At 35.2% G+C, this 21,366-nt stretch overlaps 1 protein-coding gene across 1 annotated transcript; it reads left to right on the top strand.

The window, feature by feature from the left end:
* Positions 1 to 778: 778 nt before the first annotated feature.
* Positions 779 to 19,802, top strand: LOC124165336 (fanconi-associated nuclease 1-like). The gene is made up of 12 exons (XM_046542692.1): positions 779 to 902; positions 1,075 to 1,710; positions 7,648 to 7,843; positions 7,923 to 8,150; positions 8,243 to 8,374; positions 8,548 to 8,779; positions 9,921 to 10,123; positions 10,199 to 10,320; positions 12,784 to 13,082; positions 13,180 to 13,302; positions 15,530 to 15,641; positions 15,727 to 19,802. Exons 2-12 carry the CDS (start codon positions 1,149 to 1,151, stop codon positions 15,801 to 15,803), a joined length of 2,286 nt encoding a protein of 761 aa, XP_046398648.1. The 5' UTR covers positions 779 to 902; positions 1,075 to 1,148; the 3' UTR covers positions 15,804 to 19,802.
* Positions 19,803 to 21,366: the final 1,564 nt, after the last annotated feature.

Raw genomic sequence — 21,366 nt, 5'->3', positions numbered from 1 at the left:
TACTCGTGTAGAAACTAGGTCCCTGTGACGTCACGTGGAGTGGCATCGAATGGGCGCCAATCTGGCCCTTTTCAATTGAGGATAAAATTGACCCTTGCCATTCGTCTGAACTGGAATTTATAAAACAAAATAATTTGTATATTATGAATATACTAATGGTGGGTAACGAATCACAATGCCTTTCGTTTTCTTTGATGAAGGGAACTACCCTATTCACTCACTATTTATCTTTTCATGAATTAATAAACAAATTTGGAGCTAGGCTGATATATTTTAGCAATAGGAGGTATTAAAACTACGGAGACATTTCAGTTGTGGGATGAATCCACGTTTTGATTTAGTATTTCAAATTCTTTTAAATAAGATAATGTCAGTGGTTCTGAGGCATCTTCATCAAAGACCAAGCCCAAAAGTGAATCCAGTAAAGCTGCGGAAAGCCCTTTGGCTGCCCCGCGCCGAGATGATCACCCCCAAACCGGGGTAACGAGGATAGTTTCAAAGGAGGAAGTGAAGTGCTATTTTGAGTCATTGCAATAATGAATAATTTTAATAAACATATTTGACTTATAGTAATTAATTTAAAAATCGCTACCGGAAAGGAGCTCTTTTGATGCTAATAATGTTAAATAATTTTATTTTAAACCATGAATACTTCGTTTTTAGAGGAATAAAGTCAAACGATCGATAAATGCTCCATGAGGCCGACCGTAGAGTATATAAAAGTCAAATCTAGCGGGTGAGGTGAATATGCGGAGACTGCTGCTCGGCCAAATGACAATCGAAAATGAACTTGCATGCGCCGCCAAATGCATCTGGGATAATTTTGAACGTAATATTTTTTTATATGTATTTACTTAATTCTGATCACATTTTCCCGGTATAACATGCAGTATAATTGTGATGTAGGTATTTAATAGTGTTCATGAATAATTCTATGAGTTTTTCCTTTGACAGTTAATGATGAAAGTCAAAATGTGAAGTATTCGTTGGGCAGCATCTTCATTTAAAGTTGTTTTGCTTAAATTTGATATAGAAAGTATATTGTTCATGAATATACGTTTTTAATAATTTCAGAATAATCTGGATCGATTGTATTTCAAGTGTGGGTGTTAAGTGGAAACATTTATGTGACCTCAAGTGATAATCAAATGTCTAAGAAAGGCTCCAAATCAATCAAAGACTTTTTTGGCCCAAAAGGACAAAATGTCAGTGGTTCTGAGGCGTCTTCATCAAGACCACAGCCCAAAAGTGAATCTAATGAAGCTGCGGAACGTCCTTCGGCTGCCCTGGGACGATTTGGCCGTCCCCAAACCGGGGTAACGAGGGTGCGTCCAAAGGAGGAAGATTCATCGTCAGACTCTTGTGATTCCCCTCGAAATGCAGAAAATGCCCAGAATGAAAAAGATGACGATTCATCTAGCCAAGACACCGATGAGTCAATGGAAAGTGGTCATTTTTATTGGAGAAATTTTCTAGAAGTCTTGAAGGATGTTTTAGTAAATGAAAATATTAAGGGAATGTTCAGCTCTAATGAACTGTTAATCTTGAAGGACTTCAATGAGATGAATTCTGAAGAGCAGAAATTATATGTGCGCCTCTTAAACAGAAAGCATTCTTGGCTCAAAGCGTCATCTATTAGGTATGATGATATAAATTTCATATTGGACCGTGTGATTAAAACACTGATTGATAGAGGATTTTTGTCTACCGGTGAGTACATTTTTTGATAGAAATGATTTCTTTTACCATGGGGGAAGGCCACTGATGAATTTTTAACCCTTGACTTTGAACGTTGCATGACAATATGAGACTGTTACATGTATTTTATATTTTGTCCACCTAATCAATGGGGCCCTAGGGTGTGTATACAGAGAGATGAGATCAGGGGGTCCTGACCCCTCTTCCCACCCCTGAACTGAGAACATTTTTAATATACAAGCTAACTGTCACATGCCACTTAGAGCGATTGAAGTACTTCCTATCTATCAGAGCCCAAACTCAAAATATTTATTGTGGAATCTTGTCTTTGTTGGGTCATTCCATGTCAGTTCATCCAGGCATGACACCCACCGACTCGGATTTTGATAATACTTGGCAATTTTCATCCTTCCATGTAGGAATGAAACAGTGTAAAATATTTCTTGGCTATCTCTAATAGTTTTTTTTTCACGACCATTTGAAGTTTGGGTGAAACTGCAGTTTTTCAATGAATGCGGTCTCCAGAGGCACTTGTACCTCCAGAGGGAAATAATTTGTCTCAGCCATAGTTTCCATCCGATTCTCATGAAATTTTGCAGGGTTACTAGAGAAGTCATGAGGATTCCAAAAACTAATTGAAAAATATCCTAAGGGATACTGGAAATTCTCTAAACTCATGTGTTTCATAAGATTTTAGAAAATTTTGCTCCAAAAACATGGTTCTATAAAACATCAAATTTTGACCAGAGGCAATATCTGAATCAAGCTAAATTATTTTTTCTAATATTCCTTAAGGTATGACCCACCACCTGTAAAAATAAAATTCATGGCTTTTTGCTTGCTTTGTTGTTAAAAAAATTTTTATGTAAAAAAAATCCCTTTTCACGACTCTGGTAGTCGGTGTTGGGTCATCCTTCAAGTGTGATGAAATGCTTGTGTTAACTGTATTGTATATCTAAGCAAATATTTACAACATGAATCTAGTACATAGTAACTTCAAAAATTAAAACATTTTTTATGTGCAGGTTGTTTTTCTCCCGATAAGAAAAATATATTTTTGAAATAGAATATTTTAGGGAATTCATGGCACTTACCCATCATTGCTGGGGATAACTTGATTGTTGCTTTATAAAACACATCAAAATACAGGAAACATGTCAATACAAGTTAACTTTATCCATTTTGTATTGACAAAAAACTTCACAAATGTGTTTAACTTCATTAATGTTGCACAACTTATAAATCAACAATCACAAATGTAGTCACTTTTGTCTGTGCATCAGTTTGTGGTTAAATAGTGTAGTATCCAAGGTCTTCACTGAGGCCTATCTCTGAGAAAGCTAATATTTCAGTTGACACTATAGTTACATATTTTTCCCAGTTGTGGTAATTCCAAGTTTTCCTTTTAAATCCAACAGCCGTTGGTTCACACGTTCAATGACTTTCTCCGAGAAGTAATACATTCGTCCTGAGCCTCTTGTAGTAGGAGTTTCCACATTACAAATGACATTATTTACAGGAACATGGCAAATATCTTCTTTCTCATTTGGCCAGTAAAATGATCTTGCAGGCCCATAAGGATGCAAGAATTTCACTTTTATATCACATTGATCAACATCCTTTGACATAACTAGCCCAAAAAACCAGTGATTGTCATACAAGCAGGCCACAAAAGAATTAGTACAAATTTTTGTCATAATTTCTTCCCAACTTGGTTTTATCAAGAAATTGTGGACAGAACTGTATGTGGTATCAAAACTAATTTTTTTTGTCGCAATAATGTTATTTGAAATTGGTATAAAAGAATGGTAGCTACGAGTACCTGGGATTGTTTTTGCATGGCTCCAGCGAGTTTCTAATTGTTGCCGAATCATTGACAATTGTTCTTTTTTTAAAACATAAAATGAAATTTTATCCGCTTTGTACTTGCAGAACTTAAACACCTTTTCAATGGAAGTCATTGTGTTACCTAGATCCCGCTGAAGGCTTTCTCTTGTAAGAATGCGCTTAACTGTTCCACCTATCCCATCACATGGAGATTTCCCATGACTAGTAGCAAAAAATGACCAAGAAGCATGCAAGTCAAAGTCCAGGTGATGATGGCACAGGTTTATAAAGTTTTTACAGTTCTTATATTGACCAGCACAACCATCACTGAAATATTGCACTTTCTTTACTTCAGGGAACTTTTCCTTTAAAACTGAGTGACTATTTTTTGCGTTTCAAATACAAAAGCCACATCATGTTCAAGATCGTCAGAAAATACACACAAACTTGACACACACAGATCTTTCTGCAGCTGTCCACGAGTATAAATTACTACTGGATGTAGGGAACAACCATCCTGATTCCAGTGATGACCCTGAACCTCATCTTGTACCACATAATGGTAGTTTTCACTGAAATCCAACAAAACAATGGCTTCATCTGGCTGTAGGTTATTTTTTAGTTCTTTTAGGTATCTCGCCTGGGATTTGGTTATGAAGGAATGTGGGAGAAGTTTTTCCAGATTGTTCACCAGACTGTTGATGTATTCATCCAGAGTCACTGTTAACCTAATTTGTTGGGCCCGATCTGTTGTCACCCATGCACTGTATGTCACTTCATCTTCAGGGTCCCATTCCTCAAATTTACTTTTCAGATGTTCCTTAGTCGTTTGTCAGACATACATTCTGAACAGTGCCGTAACATGCAATCCCTGCTATCTTTGGAACATACCAGGTAATCAAATAGGTCATTGTAGGTCTCCTCTATTGAGCATGCGTGGAGAAGAAGTGATGCATTCTGATGGATAGCACAGACACATACAGAATGGGTTCCAGAGGAGCCTGCCAACACGCACCATTTAGGTCTCAACAGACAGAATTTTGAAAACCCTATTTTTACATGTGGGAATTCAAATTTAAAAGCTGCATACAGCTCATTTAGGTTACTTAGAAGTAACCTCTTTTGCTGGTGGACATTTTTGGGCACACTCACCTTGTCTTTCATTCCTGGCATAAGGCGTGAATACTCGTCATTTTGGTAAAATGACTGAACTAAGTCCACTGCAGTTTGTTCTATGTTTTTGCCTAAATAATAAATCAAAATATGAAAGTGACAAATGATTGTTAACTGAGATAGAAAGAACAAATTTTGTCAAAATATTTTCCTTAAGGTTTACATACCTGCTTTCTAGAGATGGACACAAATATTAACCACAAAACTTATTGAAAAAAAACTTGATGTTCACTCTTCCAAAGTTGGAGGGCAACTGGGGTAGTAAAAGGGCAAACAATACCCACCTCCTGAGAGAAAAACTACTTTGTATAAATGGTAAAAGTGGCAGGACTTCCTCAGGTCATTTCCACTTTCTGTTCAATGAACCCAGTTCAGGTCTAAAAGATGTGGTTACATTGTTACCATATTTCAATGTAATCTGATATTTTTCTCAGCTCCACTATGAAGTTAAAAAGTATCATTTCTTCAAAGAAGATACTGTACAAGTTAATGTCTAGCCCTCATTTGAGAAAAGGCTGGTCAAGGTTAGACAATGTATCTTCTAACATTTTTTTCTATAAGTTGTGCAACATTAATGAAGTTAAACACATTTGTGAAGTTTTTGTCAATACAAAATGGATAAAGTTAACTTGTATTGACATGTTTCCTGTATTTTGATGTGTTTTATAAAGCAACAATCAAGTTATCCCCAGCAATGATGGGTAAGTGCCATGAATTCCCTAAAATATTCTATTTCAAAAATATATTTTTCTTATCGGGAGAAAAACAACCTGCACATAAAAAATGTTTTAATTTTTGAAGTTACTATGTACTAGATTCATGTTGTAAATATTTGCTTAGATATACAATACAGTTAACACAAGCATTTCATCACACTTGAAGGATGACCCAACACCGACTACCAGAGTCGTGAAAAGGGATTTTTTTTACATAAAAATTTTTTTAACAACAAAGCAAGCAAAAAGCCATGAATTTTATTTTTACAGGTGGTGGGTCATACCTTAAGGAATATTAGAAAAAATAATTTAGCTTGATTCAGATATTGCCTCTGGTCAAAATTTGATGTTTTATAGAACCATGTTTTTGGAGCAAAATTTTCTAAAATCTTATGAAACACATGAGTTTAGAGAATTTCCAGTATCCCTTAGGATATTTTTCAATTAGTTTTTGGAATCCTCATGACTTCTCTAGTAACCCTGCAAAATTTCATGAGAATCGGATGGAAACTATGGCTGAGACAAATTATTTCCCTCTGGAGGTACAAGTGCCTCTGGAGACCGCATTCATTGAAAAACTGCAGTTTCACCCAAACTTCAAATGGTCGTGAAAAAAAAACTATTAGAGATAGCCCAGAAATATTTTACACTGTTTCATTCCTACATGGAAGGATGAAAATTGCCAAGTATTATCAAAATCCGAGTCGGTGGGTGTCATGCCTGGATGAACTGACATGGAATGACCCTGTTGTCAATTTATGACCAAACAATGCAAGCTGCAATTTTTAAAGAAAAGGCACTCCTACCTTTTGATGTCTCTGGCCTTGGCTGGGATGGGAGTAGTGTAAATGGCAGTGCTTCAGCGCTGTGAAGGGGAAGTCTCTAGTAAGTGGTGCGGGCCGTACCTCAATGGAGCCGCGGTGCGGGGTAGTGCCCTGGGGGGTGGATTGCATTACGACGGACGATATCTTGTGAACGCTTTAAGATAGGTCAAACAAACAGAAAATCGACCCTAAAGGCTCTACTTTTATGTTTTACATAGAAATAGCACTTTTTCGGCCCCAAAAATCTCAATTGAGGTAGTCAATCAGTACTTAGGGCCCTTGGGGCACGGGTTGCCGTTATTTTAAAGTAACCAAATTTTAACACATGAATATAAACCTCATTTGGATCATTTTGAGACTAGGGAAACATAACTTTTATCAATTCTGAAAAATAAGGGCCGGCCTAATGTTTATTCCCTGAATCTAGCTTTTCCGTATTAGAATGAGAGCTTAGACCAACTGTCTTCTGCTATCTCTCCCAATGCCCAGCCAGACCTTCACATTCACCCTGCATAGTGGATGCAAAACTCCCATTTTTACGATTACTATGCTTGGTTCGAATCTATAATTACCACTGGCTGCAGGTACTTCTGACTACCCTCAATAGGGTATAGACCGTGGAGTTTATATATTTTAAGTTATATATTATTTAAGTTATATTTTATTAAGTTATATATTAAGTTTATATATATTTATAAGTTATATTTTCATCAGGGCTGGGTTGGAAGGTTTAATAATTCATTGGACATCCATTTCAAATGTTGGAGAATTAGCAAAGTTTTTGCTAGTTTGCAAATATCATGATTGTAAGGGGATAGTGAGAATTAAGTTTTCCTTAAAAATCCTAATAATGGCAGATTTGACAAATTTTATTTTTAAGTTATCCATAATAATAATAACTTTTCACATAAATTTAGGTGCAGATTTTTGAAAAATTTGTGCCTCAATTTACAAACATGTTTTTATTTTACATATTTAACTGCAGCACCAGAATCATGCATCTTATGGTTGTGCCATAGCATTAACATTATCAAGCAAATATTGTATTAATGTAATGGCTTGAGGGAATCGGGTGTTTCTTTGTAGAACGCTAATATATTATACTCGATTTAAAAATAATTTGTACCATTCCACAGATATTTTAATACTGTCTACTTTTATCAGCATCATTTTCAAGACCAAACAAAAATGCTGGAGTCGTTGGGTTACTTTAAACAGTTCTTTTTGGGAATGAAAATGAAGCTATAGACATCAAAGCCAGTGAGCAGCATTAAACTTTTCAAATAATTGTAATAAGACTTTAAATCATGTTTGACTATAGCAAGAAAAATATACGTAGGAACTGTACCAATTTTATATATTTTCCTGTGATTCTTTGAGCCAAAGTAATGCTATTGATTTGTTTACAGATGTATCTGAGGAAGAGACATTCTCCCTGTTAACCTTAATGCCTGTGCAGGAAGTGCGGGCTCTGTGCAAGTGCTTTCGCATGAAATCTGATGGGAAGAAGGAGGTTTTAGTGAAATCATTAATCGATTTTGGTCATCGTCAGAAAAGTATTCACAGAGGAATCAGTAGAGGGATTAAATCCCTTGTCAGGGAAAGGTTACTATTCCAATTTTACTTGTTTCAATACAAGGGCTAATTATGTTCTCTGTTAAATAATGAACCATGCTCTTTCTAGGGCCATGAAAGCTTTAGGAAAAATGGTGAAATTGAGCACCAACCCTAGGAAGTTATTCCTCAGAATCATGCTTCTCCATGCATTACCTCTTGGCCGTGAAATGGAATCAGATGGGCGAATTCCTGTTTTAAATGAAATTAGCAGAGTCAAATCTAATCAGATAACTTACCCTGACTATCCGTTGCATCCGTTGAAGAATATTTTTCGAAGTCGCGATCGTCTCATCCGGTAAGATATTTCTATTTTCAGGGTAAAATATGTAAACTTCTACCTATATTTCATAAATATATAATCTTCTTTTTACTGGGAATGCCTTTTAGGTACCAGGAAGCACTGGAATTAGTGGCAATCACTAATGGAAAAATGCTGACTAAGAGCTATGAAGACGTGGTGTCCTTGTACTATTCTGCAGTTAATCAGCTAAAACGTGTCTTAGATGACAAAAGTATAAGGTTAAATTTTCATTTTATTGAAAGGAATCCTAGTTAGAGGAAGCTATTAAAAAATTTTTATGAAGCCTGACGTTACTTTTTAATGCCAGCTGGAATAAAAATGATTGTCACTTTGAAATTTAAGTTTATTGTTAGTCATTCGCTAAATATGTATTGTGATCTTTCTTTTTTAGAGATGAAGATTCAGGTCTGCCTCTTTTCTTGCGCTCATTTACTGCTGGGTATGCCCTTTGTCGAGCAGTCATTACTGCCATAGATTGCTTAAAAATAAAGAAAATGTACTCGGAAGTTGTTACTGCATATCAGTTGCTCTTAAGTCAAGAGTTGTATGTGACTCATCATCGTGGAAAATGGTATGATCAGCTTGCACTTATTCACCATCGTCACCTGAAAGATGTATCCTCTGTGAGTCATATTTTGAATTCTTATTGTCATACTATATTTATTTGTCAATATTTTGATTTTTCATTAGTTTTAATTTCTTTTGCCTGGGTTGGGTTCTTAAAATATCATATGTGGAAAAATTTGTTATTCATATATATATATATGGAATGTGGTGTAGAATATTTATATTTTAATGCATCATATCTTATAAAAATTAAATTTGCATCATATATTAATGAAGGCAGTGAGCAGTCTTGTCGTACCCTGTGGCCTTGTGGCTATCTATCCACAGTAATAACTCCATGTAAGGAATTTTATGGGACTGGGAAAGTGGTGACCTTGTTTTTAGGGGTTCGGTATACAGAAGTAAGTTGCATTTTCACAGAATGAGGGAAGAGTTCATGTAGATGGTAGATGTGAGTAACAAATATAGTAGCTGCAATGGACTCCTGTGGGAAATTTTTTTAAATGAAATATATACACATAAACACATTTTAATACAAGTAAATAAATAAATAAATAAAATAAAAAAATGGGTGGGATTTCTGAACTCCGTAACAAATAAAGCATGTCCCGTACATATAAAGCCCCTTGTGTGACTTACTGAATAACTGGAACTACAATTGATGCGGTAGACTTTTTGAGGGGAGTGTGAAAAGTGATGAATCCGAATTCCCAACCTTTTCCAGTTGAGATGTAATTTTTATAGAGGTGGGGGATTCAATCCAATATTCTTGGATTTGAAAGATATTTTTGATGTACATATGTAGGCTTATGTAAATGGTATTTATTTAATGTAAATACTTTTCTTAAATTATGAATTGCTTGGTGATTCTATCTTCACTTCTTGCAGGAATTTGTAATATATATTTTGCTGCAAAATTTGAGGCATTATATTAGAGTAACTCAAAAATCATTCTCCTTCAGTCAACACAAAAAGGGAGGCATGGTAGCATTGATAAAAGTGTATTCTGAGAATGAATTCATGTCTGTGGATTAAACCTGTACCACATTTTAATACATTATCTAGTGAATAGATCAGGATATCATATGTTGTTTATAGCTCTGATGGGTGGTTTATTATTTAATTACATAATTGTTGCATTTTATGGTGCAGAACATGTACCTTCAATTATGAATTTATCGTTTCCATTTTTTACAGGCCCTAGATGTGCTTATGAAAGGTTGCAGCGATGAATCACTTAGTTTGGTGGATAAGTTACTCCTAGCAAATCGTGGGCTCATATTAACCAATAGGAAAGCTAAAAATAGGATAGAAATGGAGAAAGGCAAGGCTCTGAAATCCATGTTAACCACTGTCATGGATCCTCCTGAAGTATCAATCACTGCCACTACAATGAGTAGGTGTGTATCAAGCTGAATGGCATTACTAATTTTAATGAGAGAGCATAATTTTATTAAACTAATTATTTTTTTCAGTAAAATTGGTATGGGCTCCAAGATGTCGTATCTAAGCAAATCAGCTGATGGTGTTGGCCATGTACTATCATCGGTAGAAGAAACAGTAATACAGTATCATAGAAGGCTGGGATTTGATAAAGGTGACATCCAAATGACTTCGTAACTTTAATTCACAATAGAATGGATTTATTCCATTTAATTTGCCATGTTCTGAGAATTATAGAATATGTAGGGAGGCAATGTATGACTAGCAATGAGAGTTATGTGGTTTGATTTTTTGTTAATACTAATCGACCTTACCGAGCCAAGTTAGTCATGCATCTATTGTCAAAACTTGACTAACCTTCCATGAAAATCTGAATGTGTTTGATTGAAATTTGTGGGGTAATATGTACTTTTTATGGATACATTTTCTTGTGTATTCCATGTTTACGTTACATATGTGAGTTTCCTTTTATCATGGCTGTCTTTTATGATATATTGCAAACCTGTTGTCTAAGCAGGAGTGAAATTAACATGCCATAAAAATATTCTCCCAGATTAAAAACCAAACCTTTTTCATTCTTGGCCACCACTGAGAGCAATTTGTAATCCTGGTTCCTTAATTTTATTGAAGCATTATGGGCCTGGTGGCCCAGAAAGCCAAATATCCTTGGTTTGGTTGTTAGCCCATGAAAATTTATCTCATGGCAGTTAATATGAATGATATCCCCTGAAAAAAATAATTGATAAATCGACACTACTCTATGTCATTCTCAAAGGGATTTGAGAGTGAAATAGTGTACAGTCCCAGCCGGCACAACGTTTTAAATAGAACCAAAATATACGTATACTTTCCGTATAAAACGGAGAAATCATATACGTATATCTTGGAGAAAAGTTAGAGAAAAACTAGAGAAATCCAAGAGAAAGATTTCCTAAATGCAAGAGAAATCATTTCTCTAACGGCGAGTAGGGCGCCGCGTTGAGGCCATGCAACGAACTAACGGCGACTAATACTCGATGCTCACTTATTACTACCTTTATTGCTAACTCTAAGCGGGATGAGGTTTCCACACATTTTTACACACAAAAAATCATAAGTCTCCAAAAAATTATCTTTATTTAGGCACATCTACACCGTAATTTAGAAATAATTTTTAGACATCTGCCCTTTCATTCGCCCAAGGCCTTTCCCACAGTAAGCTCCATTTAGGGCCCCTGTTTTCAGCATCTCTGCAAAGAAGTATGGTATAGCTGTTAAACGTGATGACGAGAAAAGAATGAAACTCACCTCCAATGTCGAGGAATAGGTAACAGTATACTCTTATCGAAACGATGATTTTCGTCATATCCTCACATCACTTGGGATGTACTATGTACTTATTTCACATTTAAAACACCCCTAAGTGACTACAATTAAAATATGACTAATACGGTACTTATCTTGACGTTAGATGGGTAAATTTAGCGCTGCAATAACATCATAGACGACATAAAGGACGATAGAAATGCCGGACTATTAGGATATAACAACACCAACGAGTTCCACTCAAGTTATTCCACTAGAAAATAATTTGAAAATGCATAATTCAAATATTAATAACGAACATGGAAAGAAATGCTGTTATATTATACGTTATTCCAGTAACATTGCACTAGTAAATGCTAGTCAACATGGAGAACAAAAGAGAAATCAATGATACTTACTTCAAATACAGATCCAATTGTTTACATACTCGTCTGTGTAAATTTCAGGGCGTGAGACAGGGCAGCGACAACTGCGTTACTCCGTTGGTACAATACACTTCATTTTCAACCGCTTTCACTCATACGGCACTAGGAACAAGAGACAACTTTAAAAACATTCGTGATTGCAACCGTTTCTAACCGTTGCTGCTGTTGTTACTGGAGCAGCATTTCGATTTCCATCCTATCGATTGTATGAATCGATAGTCTTCTTTTATGGCTTTCGGTTAGCAGACGGGATACATCTCAAAGTTGGGTATTGAGGACACCTCGTACCCTAAAACGTGCCTATTACGTGCAGCTGAATGATTATAAAGTTGCACTAATGTCAACATTAAATGAAATTCATCAATAGGGCCTAGGGAATAAAGTCCTTAAAATCGAAGCATTAGTACTCACCACAATAACACCTTTCGCGCACAATGGTCCACTTCGAGAATTTAAAATGCTAGATTGCATGTTATAATAGTTTCTTGAATGGCGGATCAATAACATTAATTAGCTCTCCAATCGCGTGAGTCCTCCGAATATAATTCAATAGTAAATTCACGGCATTATTAGCGTTAGAGCCGTAAATGATCTTGTGGGCTCTCTGCGAACAGAAAAGATAGGGAAATTCCTACCCTGTAATTTCTCTACAGATATATTTTCTTCATTTTTTCCCTTCCATTTATGTAAAGAATTTCTGCTGTGCCGGCTGGGGTGTTATATAATGTATAGTGTCAAAACCTGAGTCAGACTATAAAAAAATTGTGGAACATACAATATGTGTGATTGTGTTTCCTGTTAAAAGGTTCCACCAAATATTGCCATCCACCCTTAAGTTGTTAATTGATAAATTAATCATTTGCTACAGCAGTAAAATTATTTTTCAGGAGTTCATGCTGAAAATGCTGTCAGCATGTCCATTTTTGGCGTATTTTTATGGGATATTATCTATACAGTGGATGTAGAAGGTGTTTTCATCTGTCCATATCAAAGCCTGCCTTTGGATCTTAAAACTGGTGAATTTTATAAGAATAGAAAAGAAGCCATCGATAAAAGATTGGATGAAATGAAAAATGTATGGACCATTGATACAATGAAAGATCATGTCAGAAATGTGGCGATGCTGGAGCAGGGGAAGGTTTCTGCTGTGTCTTGGAAGACTTTTGAAGATTTAGATCAGTTTGAGGTTTGCCTTTTTTAAATTTGTAAATTTGGTCCGGAATGATGTGCGTGTAATTTTTTAACCTCAAGACAATTTTTTTATTTTTGTCTTTCTCTTTTAGTTGTTAATGGAATGCATAGGCTTATCTGTGATTTCCAAAATATGCAGAAGAATGGCTGAGGAGTATCCTATTGCAAGGAGAGGCTTCCCAGACATCATAATTTGGAATTCAGAGACCAAAAAGGTATTTCCCATGAACAAATATCGATTGACAAAAAAACCAAGGGAGAAAGGTTATAAACTGGCGTCTTGAATGTATGATATACAGTGCAACCTCGATATAACGACACCCCACGGTGCACTAATAAACACTCGCTATAGCGAATTGTCGCTTTACCGGAGGTGGAGCAAATAATAGTCAATATACCTGTTGCGAACAGATATACAGGAACAGGAGTGGTGCGGCGACAGATAAACATCTATCCGATAAACGTAAGCATAAATCCAGGCGAAAGGCGATGTTTTTTTGCATCACTAAATTTCCTTACTCAAATAACGACTAACTATTCAAACAATTTATAAGTACCACACTGAATAAAAATCATGCAAAGCATTGTTTCGTCAATCATTATATTTATCGAACGACAGTTTACCACATAAATTTGAGACTGAGCACTCCATTAACTTCATTTCTAACAGATCGCTAGCAATTACAGAGGTTAAGGAGTCTTGATGAAACTCTTCCGGCGGTGAAACCCTCGCTATGGCGAGAGCCAACACCATAGGGTCTCGTAAAAACGAATTTTTTAACACGCTTATTATAGGGTCAATTGACGGTGCATCGGCTATCCCTCGTAATAGCGGGGGTGTCGCTATAGCCCGTACTCGCTTTAACGAGGTTCCACTGTACCTAGATGAAGTTTATTTTTGTTAAGGTGGGCAAAATAAATGTCAATTCTATTTTAGTTATCAATATACAAATTACTCCTAAAAATTGTATTTCAGATTCAAAATACACAAGAAAACTGTATTTGAAATACAAAAATATAATTGTTATTTCCAAATACTTTATAAGGGCAGCTAAATTAGTTTAAATTCTCTGAAACTGAGAACTGTGTTAGTATCATGTTATAAAATGCAGGCATTGTTATCTAAAAAATTATTCCAATTACGTTATCAGTAACATAAATAGTAAGATATCCCTACACCCAGGAAATCTGAAAACTGCCATTCCTTCAGTTCATGTATGCTTACCTGTATCCAGATGATGGCAAATGAATATGACAATTGGTATCCCATTAATTGAGTGTCAACCATTTTTGATAGAAAACAGTCTTTTTATAATTTTGCACCATGGACAGAATACTTAAGGCATGATTTTTTTCAGCCCAGGTTGTAAACTCTTGCGTACTTCATTAGTTAGTAGATTATTGTTGAAATAATGGCAACAGTAAATTTAATTTGATTGAAAAATTCATTGTGTGTGAAGTCCCTTTTTGTTCCTGACGTCACTGACTCATGCCGTTTGGCTCACCACTTCTCTGCTACTTCTCGACCTCACACACCTGTCTCTAATACTATGTTGTCATTAGCATTTTAATGAGCAATACTTTCCATCAAGGATCAAGTCTCTCTGAACTATAAAGTGAACAGGAACTTAAATGACATCACTAGATCATGATGACATCAACTTTTGCATTTTTTAAACGTCAATTTATTATAAAATGGCTGAATGAGGTAGGATTTATTTTTGTCATCTACTATGCATAAAAGAAGATGTCTGTTTGTTTGTTCCATATACATTTCCATACGGCTGCACTGATTATGACCAAAGTTTGTATATACATAGGTACATCTCATGCTCCTGAGTCCTTTAGGGTTACTTCCGGTTGCGTCAGACTCATTCTTAGAGTCGTTTTCTCATTGGCGTTTGTTATATCATATCATACAACTTCTGTGGTCAGACATTCTGCTGGGTAAGGACAGCTCTTGAGTTGGAGGGGAAACATAATTCAAAGGGTACAACACTTAGTTAATAATCCTCTCAGTGCAAACCTGTTTGCTGGAGTGTGCATTAACACGGCATTTGTAGTCTATGTAAGTACTGGCACACACAACAATCAATGTTGTGGAGCGGTGTATATTAACCAGACATTATAAAACCAGCCCTTACATTGTTAAATTATTATTTGATGGTAGCCTTAAACAGGTTCTCATTCAAGGCTACCTAAAAGTACTCTACATTTGCTATTGAAAAGTAATTTGTTGTATGGAGTGGTAATAAATGTCTTATTACATATATTATTACCCATATGCTAATTTCGGTGATTTGCTTGAAGTATTTGAATGCAAATGAAATCTGATTTTTTAAATTTTATGAAACTGAAAAGGTATAGAAGTGTGGAAGTTGATTAGCTTTGTAGTAGGATGAGAAGTTGATTTAATAACCTGCTTTCTTTTTTTCTCGGCAGTGTAAGTTTTTTGAAGTGAAAGGGCCTGGTGATCGCCTTTCTCCATCTCAAATACTGTGGCTGAATTATTTAAACGAGTCAGGTGCTGATGCATCTGTTTGTCACGTTAAAAGTTAGTATGGTAATGTGTGCAGTGCTTTATCTTTCTTTTATTTGCATGAGTTCATTTTGAAATCATGAACTTCCTTTTGTTTCAGGCATTGGAGCCAAATCCCTTAAAAGGCAGCATGATGATTCGGAAGACTCGAAAGATGATGAAGAAGAAAAGCAGTGAAGTTAAATGTGAAATAATTAAAAGTATAAACTGATGATGTTGGGTGTACATTTCATGTTACATTTCCATCAGTGTCTAGGTATTGTATAGCTGTATAATTTCATTTATCTTGTTGAAATTTTAATAGTTTTGCCTATTGGATTGTTTTGTTTATGATAGTGAGATTTTATTTGGAACAAATATTCCTCTTTTTGCTTAGATGCCCTAGCATTAACTTATGTTGTCCGTCTACTAACTATGTCTTGTTAAGCAAATGATAATTTTTATTAATTGGCATATTTTTCTTATTTTGATCTAATTTCTTTGGGAATCCCTGGTGGAAATGACCCCTGGCCCATTGAGATTGGAAAATTGGTTGCTAGTAGAAAAGATTTACTAGTAAATGGTCGACTTATTGCCACTTCGGCTTAGTAGCAATGGCCTCTTTTTTCACTCTACCATTCAGTGCACAATGGCCGTTTTTACCTGGGGTACATACTTCAGCAAAACATGAAACCATTTGATAACTTTTATGTTGACCATAAAAGAAAGGCATTTACATTTTCCCCAGCTTAGTTAAATGGAAAAGCAAGAAGGGATTTATTAAACTCTACTTTGGAATGATCTTCCACATTCCACATTATGTGTTTACAAATTACTATGGATTATCTTATTTACATTATAGGAAGATTACAATAGCTTTTTTTAATGTTCATGAGGGATAATTTATATGATTTTTATGATTAAAATAACTGGATTATGAATGTTTTGTTTTACTGGCAGAGTGCCTAACTTTGAATGTCACTGTCTGGAAAAAACTAAGCTAGAAGTGAATTCAGTAAGTTTACTCAGTATTATCTGGTCCAGTTTTATGCAATTGATTGACCGATTATATAAATGTTTTATATTGTTTATTTACCTACTTGTATATTCAAATGGAAAGGCCGAAATAGCCATTTATGCTTGAAGTATTTTATTTTTCTCAGGTGTTCTATATGTGGATGAATTATGTACTGCCATGTTGTCTTTATAACCTAGATGTTCTGTGTAATTTACCATGGACATGGTACATATGTGCAAACAGGGTCTGAAATTTTTTTTCAACATCGTGTCAGCCAGTTGTATCACGATGCATGTGTAAGTAGCTGATTTCTATTGAATTATGAGAATGATTCATGCTTCCTGAAAAACATTGACCACCTCCATCACATCTATTAGCTCTCAGCTAAAGGTTTACTTAATTGTGAAATGGGCATTTTAAACTCATCAATAGATCTGTGTGTGATTGCCAAAAATTTCATTCTTAAAACTTATTCACACTTAGTATGAATAAGTATGTACACTGATATTTCAAATTGGTATTCCATCATACTACTGTATGCATGTTCTTATGGTGACAGTATGTACTAATTTCTATTTTGATGATGGTGTGGTAAATGTTGTATATTTTTGTAAGATGAGGCGAAAGGGTAAAAAAGGACTGGTAGGAAAGGTAGGTAGGCTAAACTATGGGAAAATTTTCTTCGTAAATGTCAGTTGGAGTCTTGGGCTTTGTAATATTTATTTAAAGCTCTCACAAAATCAATTGTGTGCGTAGTGATTGAAAACTTCACCTTATCACCAGGATTTGTTTCCTGAAATCATGTTTAATTGCTTGTGTGTGATGTTGCATATTGTAAGACAATTATTTTCTGTGCAGACCGTGTAAGTTGTTGTGATTTGTATCTGTTCTAGTTGTCTATCCCTTTGGTAGAGTTTTAGCTTCCTCTTTTCCATTTATTTCAAAAATTCACTTGCCTGGTCCTGACCATGCTTGTGTGACTTTCTGTCAGCTCCATTCTTTCATTGTGAGCTGTCCATTTTGGGTCCATTTTTGACTTGAAAAGAATAAGGTTGGACCATATTTTTGGATGTTCAGTAACTCTATACCACTGTTAATGAGAAGAGAATTTAGTGGTTAGTGTAAAGAAGTTTCCTTATTTAATCTAAATGAGCCATTATTTTCTCTCAATATTTGTAGCAGTCAAATATTTTACTTTGGCAGCTAAAAATGTTAAATTCTCTCTGAAAAATCATAATTATTTTTGAAAATATGTATACTCGTTATGTATTTAGGAAGAGTGATTTATTCTCGGTTATGAGCCTTGAAATCTTTGGGGGTATGGGTTTTTGGATGAATTGAATATCAACAGTTACCTTATGCATACATTTTATGCATGAATTATTTATCTAAATTCTGCAATACTTAGTGAGGAAAGAGAAAAGAATCTTATGAAGAAAGAAATCTTACTAACACTCTTGGGGCTCCTTTGGGTTCCCCTAAGCCTTGGAGTCTGTTAGCAAATACCATATATCCCTCTTTTTTATGGGTAGGATTGAATCAGTCTTACTTTAATACTAAAATTTAGTGTGTTGAAAACGCATGAATATGAAAGTCTTCATTTCCTTAAGAACCGAAAGTGAAGGTGTTAGTATTTATTTGGCAAGAAAAAGTATTCAAGGGCTTTGATAATAAGGCATTGAGTTATATCTTTTTTCTGTTTTCAATATACTGGTGTATCTTTTAAATCCCTGATGGTGTTCACATTTAACTCTGTACTCCAATGCAAAATGTGGGTTTAAAGTTGAGGGCATAGTTCAAGTCATATTATGCCAAGGTGTTCAGACTTTCGCATAGATAAAATTCATGATGTAAAAATAATTCAATTTTAATGTAATCCCAACTCAATGATAGAGAGACACTATATTATAAGGCCTAGAAATGAAGGCCTCAGTTGTAGAACTATGTGCATACGAGTTGTATGCTATGGTGGATTACGGAAGGGGGGAGCCACTAACCTATAATTTCTGGAAAAATTAAAAGATGGTAATATTTAAGGTTGCTCTCTAATATGAGTTTTTTACCAGCTTAACTAACAATGTTTCAAAATTGATGAATATTTAAAAGCCACTTATCTAAGCATTCCTGCCAGGCCTCGGAGAATTATCGCTGAGATGTATTGCATACCACCAACGAACCGCAGCAAGTACATAAAGATCCCCCAGCCTGAAACTAGGACCTCTATCCGCCCCCACCAAACATGTTTTGTGGGATCATTAAGGTAATGTCTTTGATTCTGGCATACCCTAATTCCCCATAAAATTAGGAAAGAAAACTGTAACCTGTGTTATACTTTTCATGAATGTGCAGTGTACTGATAATCTTGTAAAATGCTGTACTGGGATGTGGAAAAGTCTGTTATATGTTGTGATAATTTATGTACAGGGGTGCACATCTAGGTTCTGGAATGCTGTTCTAGTACAGATTTGAAGGCAAAAAGAAGTTTCTCGAATGAGGTGAGCTTTTCCTTGGCTATGCCATGTCGAGGCCAGTCAAAGACATTTGGGTAACCGTGAAAGCATACTTTTTTCGGCTCCTTTCTTCACCCCTTACTTCACCTTCAAGAACTCAAGCAGTACTTTTAGGGGTCTCTTTGGGTCTCCATAGATGAGGGGGCCTATGGCAAATTGCCCATATTGCTTCCCCCTCAGGGTAGCCTTTTACATGTTCATCAACCCTCTATTAGTGGAATATTGTTTTGGTTCTGGGAAAAATCAAGTTTGCACCCCTACTTATGTGATGTCCAGAATCAAATATGTATTCTTGTATGTATTTGTATGTGGTAAATAAGATCCAGAACTTACCATTCCATATTTATCATTCATGTCAATAATTACTTGCATCTACTCCTTGGTGTAAATTTGGTGGGGTGTGTCTTTTATGTGGTGTAAGCTTGTGGATAAGTATGTTAACTGATTACATTCTCTGATGCATGATGAATTTTTACTCAGCCAATATTTGCTATGTTGATCATTTTCAAGTACGTACCCCTTTTAAATTTTGTTATTTTTGTTCTAATTCATTGACACTGTATTCTATGAAGAATCTGGAATTATGTACTATGTGGATTACATGTTTATTTCTAGAGCTATTTATTTCATGTATATATTGAAATGTATAAAATTCTGTGTTGGATGAAATGGGTCCTATTTCTCTCATTTAATTGATGTCCCTAGATCTCTCTGAAGTCGTTTCTAAAGTGATTATAATTTTGAAACATCTTCCAGTTTATATTTTTCCATGATAGTATATTTTTTAATTCTCAGTGCCAGATTGCCAATAATAATTATTATTATTTTTAAATATAGATCTTACAACTGAAGGTATAAGACATGTCATTACACAATACATTAGTAAATGATTGTATGTTCAAAAAGTAATAAGAATATTAATGATCAGTCGGAAGAATCAAACTCATTTTTACGTAGAATAATAAATCTTTTCCTGGAAGAAAAATTTTAACTTCCTTTTAAATGACACTATAGAATGACTTACTTTCAATTGATAAGGAAGTTTATTGTAAATTCTGAGATCCCATTCAAGTGTGCCTATAACTTTGATGTGTTAGTCCTAATTGAATGATAATGTAGGATATTGCTATTTCTAGTTTCATAATTGTTTACATGACAAGTGTGTACATGTTGAGATCAAGAATTAAAAAAGTTAAAATTGGTAATTAATAAACAGGGCATTGGTAGAATGTTCAGTGGTTTAATTATAAGCTTGGAGTGAGCATCACAAGATTGCTTTTGTTATGATTCTAATATCACGTTTTTGTATGGTGAACACCTTGGAAGCATGAGGGGATGAGCCCCAGAAAATTATGTCAAATGAAATGCTTGAATAGGAAACACCACAATACAGAGTTAGTAGAATGTTTATGTTGGAGGGGTCTGGGTTGATTGGGGACCCTCAGATGGAGCTCATGACGTGGCCCTCATTGCCGTGGAATATTTGAGGGTACTCCCATGGAAAATTTTAGGAATTGCATTCCCGGAAATGGATTTTGATGCTATGCTGTTCCTTAAGAAGAAGATAAAAGTTAATGAAGATAGCAATTTTGCAAGTAAAAATGCTATAAAAAGTGAGAATTTCACAGCTTATAAAATTTAATGTTGTATAATGTTTCTATTACCTATTTACTGAATGTAATCCTTGAAACTGCTCTGAAACCTAAAAACCCTCTTTAATAACCTTTTCAAATAACCCTTTCAAAAAAACTATATTCTGACACCTTTATTTTATTTCTTATATAATCTTTTTACAATGAGTATGCTGTAAATAGAGCGGCTAATGAAAACGTAGAATTTTATGATTGCAAAAAAAAAAACATTTTTGTTGAAGTAATCTGAGTCTTTCATCATTAGATCTTGCATATACTCTTCATGATAGACACGAACCCTATGAGGGCCATAAGCTCGGGGCCCTCAGCAATTTCCAAAGAGCCAACATGACCAGACCGTCCCTGTGTTTATGTCTACAGAGTTCCTAAGGTGATGGATGAGGCAAGGGTACTCATAACTACAAAGTTACTATTTAGGATCCTATGAGCCACTGGGCTTAAGAGAGACTCGGAAAGTTCTTTCGTCTTTTTTCCTATGACTCCCTGCAGAGCCAAATTGCAGGTACATACTGTATACTGGCTAGATTAATCTGGTGATTCCTTGATGCTTCGTCCACCCTTCTGATTTTTATATGTACTTG

The sequence above is a fragment of the Ischnura elegans genome, chromosome 9, assembly GCF_921293095.1.
Source record: "Ischnura elegans chromosome 9, ioIscEleg1.1, whole genome shotgun sequence".
NCBI lineage: Eukaryota > Metazoa > Arthropoda > Insecta > Odonata > Coenagrionidae > Ischnura > Ischnura elegans.
The sequence above is the reverse complement of the archived record's forward strand: the minus strand, read 5'-3'. Positions and strand labels throughout refer to the sequence as shown.

Bases quoted from the DNA above. Each gene is read 5' to 3' on its own strand.
- LOC124165336 (XM_046542692.1), top strand. From the start codon at position 1,149: ATGTCTAAGAAAGGCTCCAAATCAATCAAAGACTTTTTTGGCCCAAAA. The intron at 1,711-7,647 runs GTGAGTACATTT...ATTTGTTTACAG, and splicing joins TAGAGGATTTTTGTCTACCG to ATGTATCTGAGGAAGAGACA. The intron at 10,124-10,198 runs GTGTGTATCAAG...TATTTTTTTCAG, and splicing joins ACTGCCACTACAATGAGTAG to TAAAATTGGTATGGGCTCCA.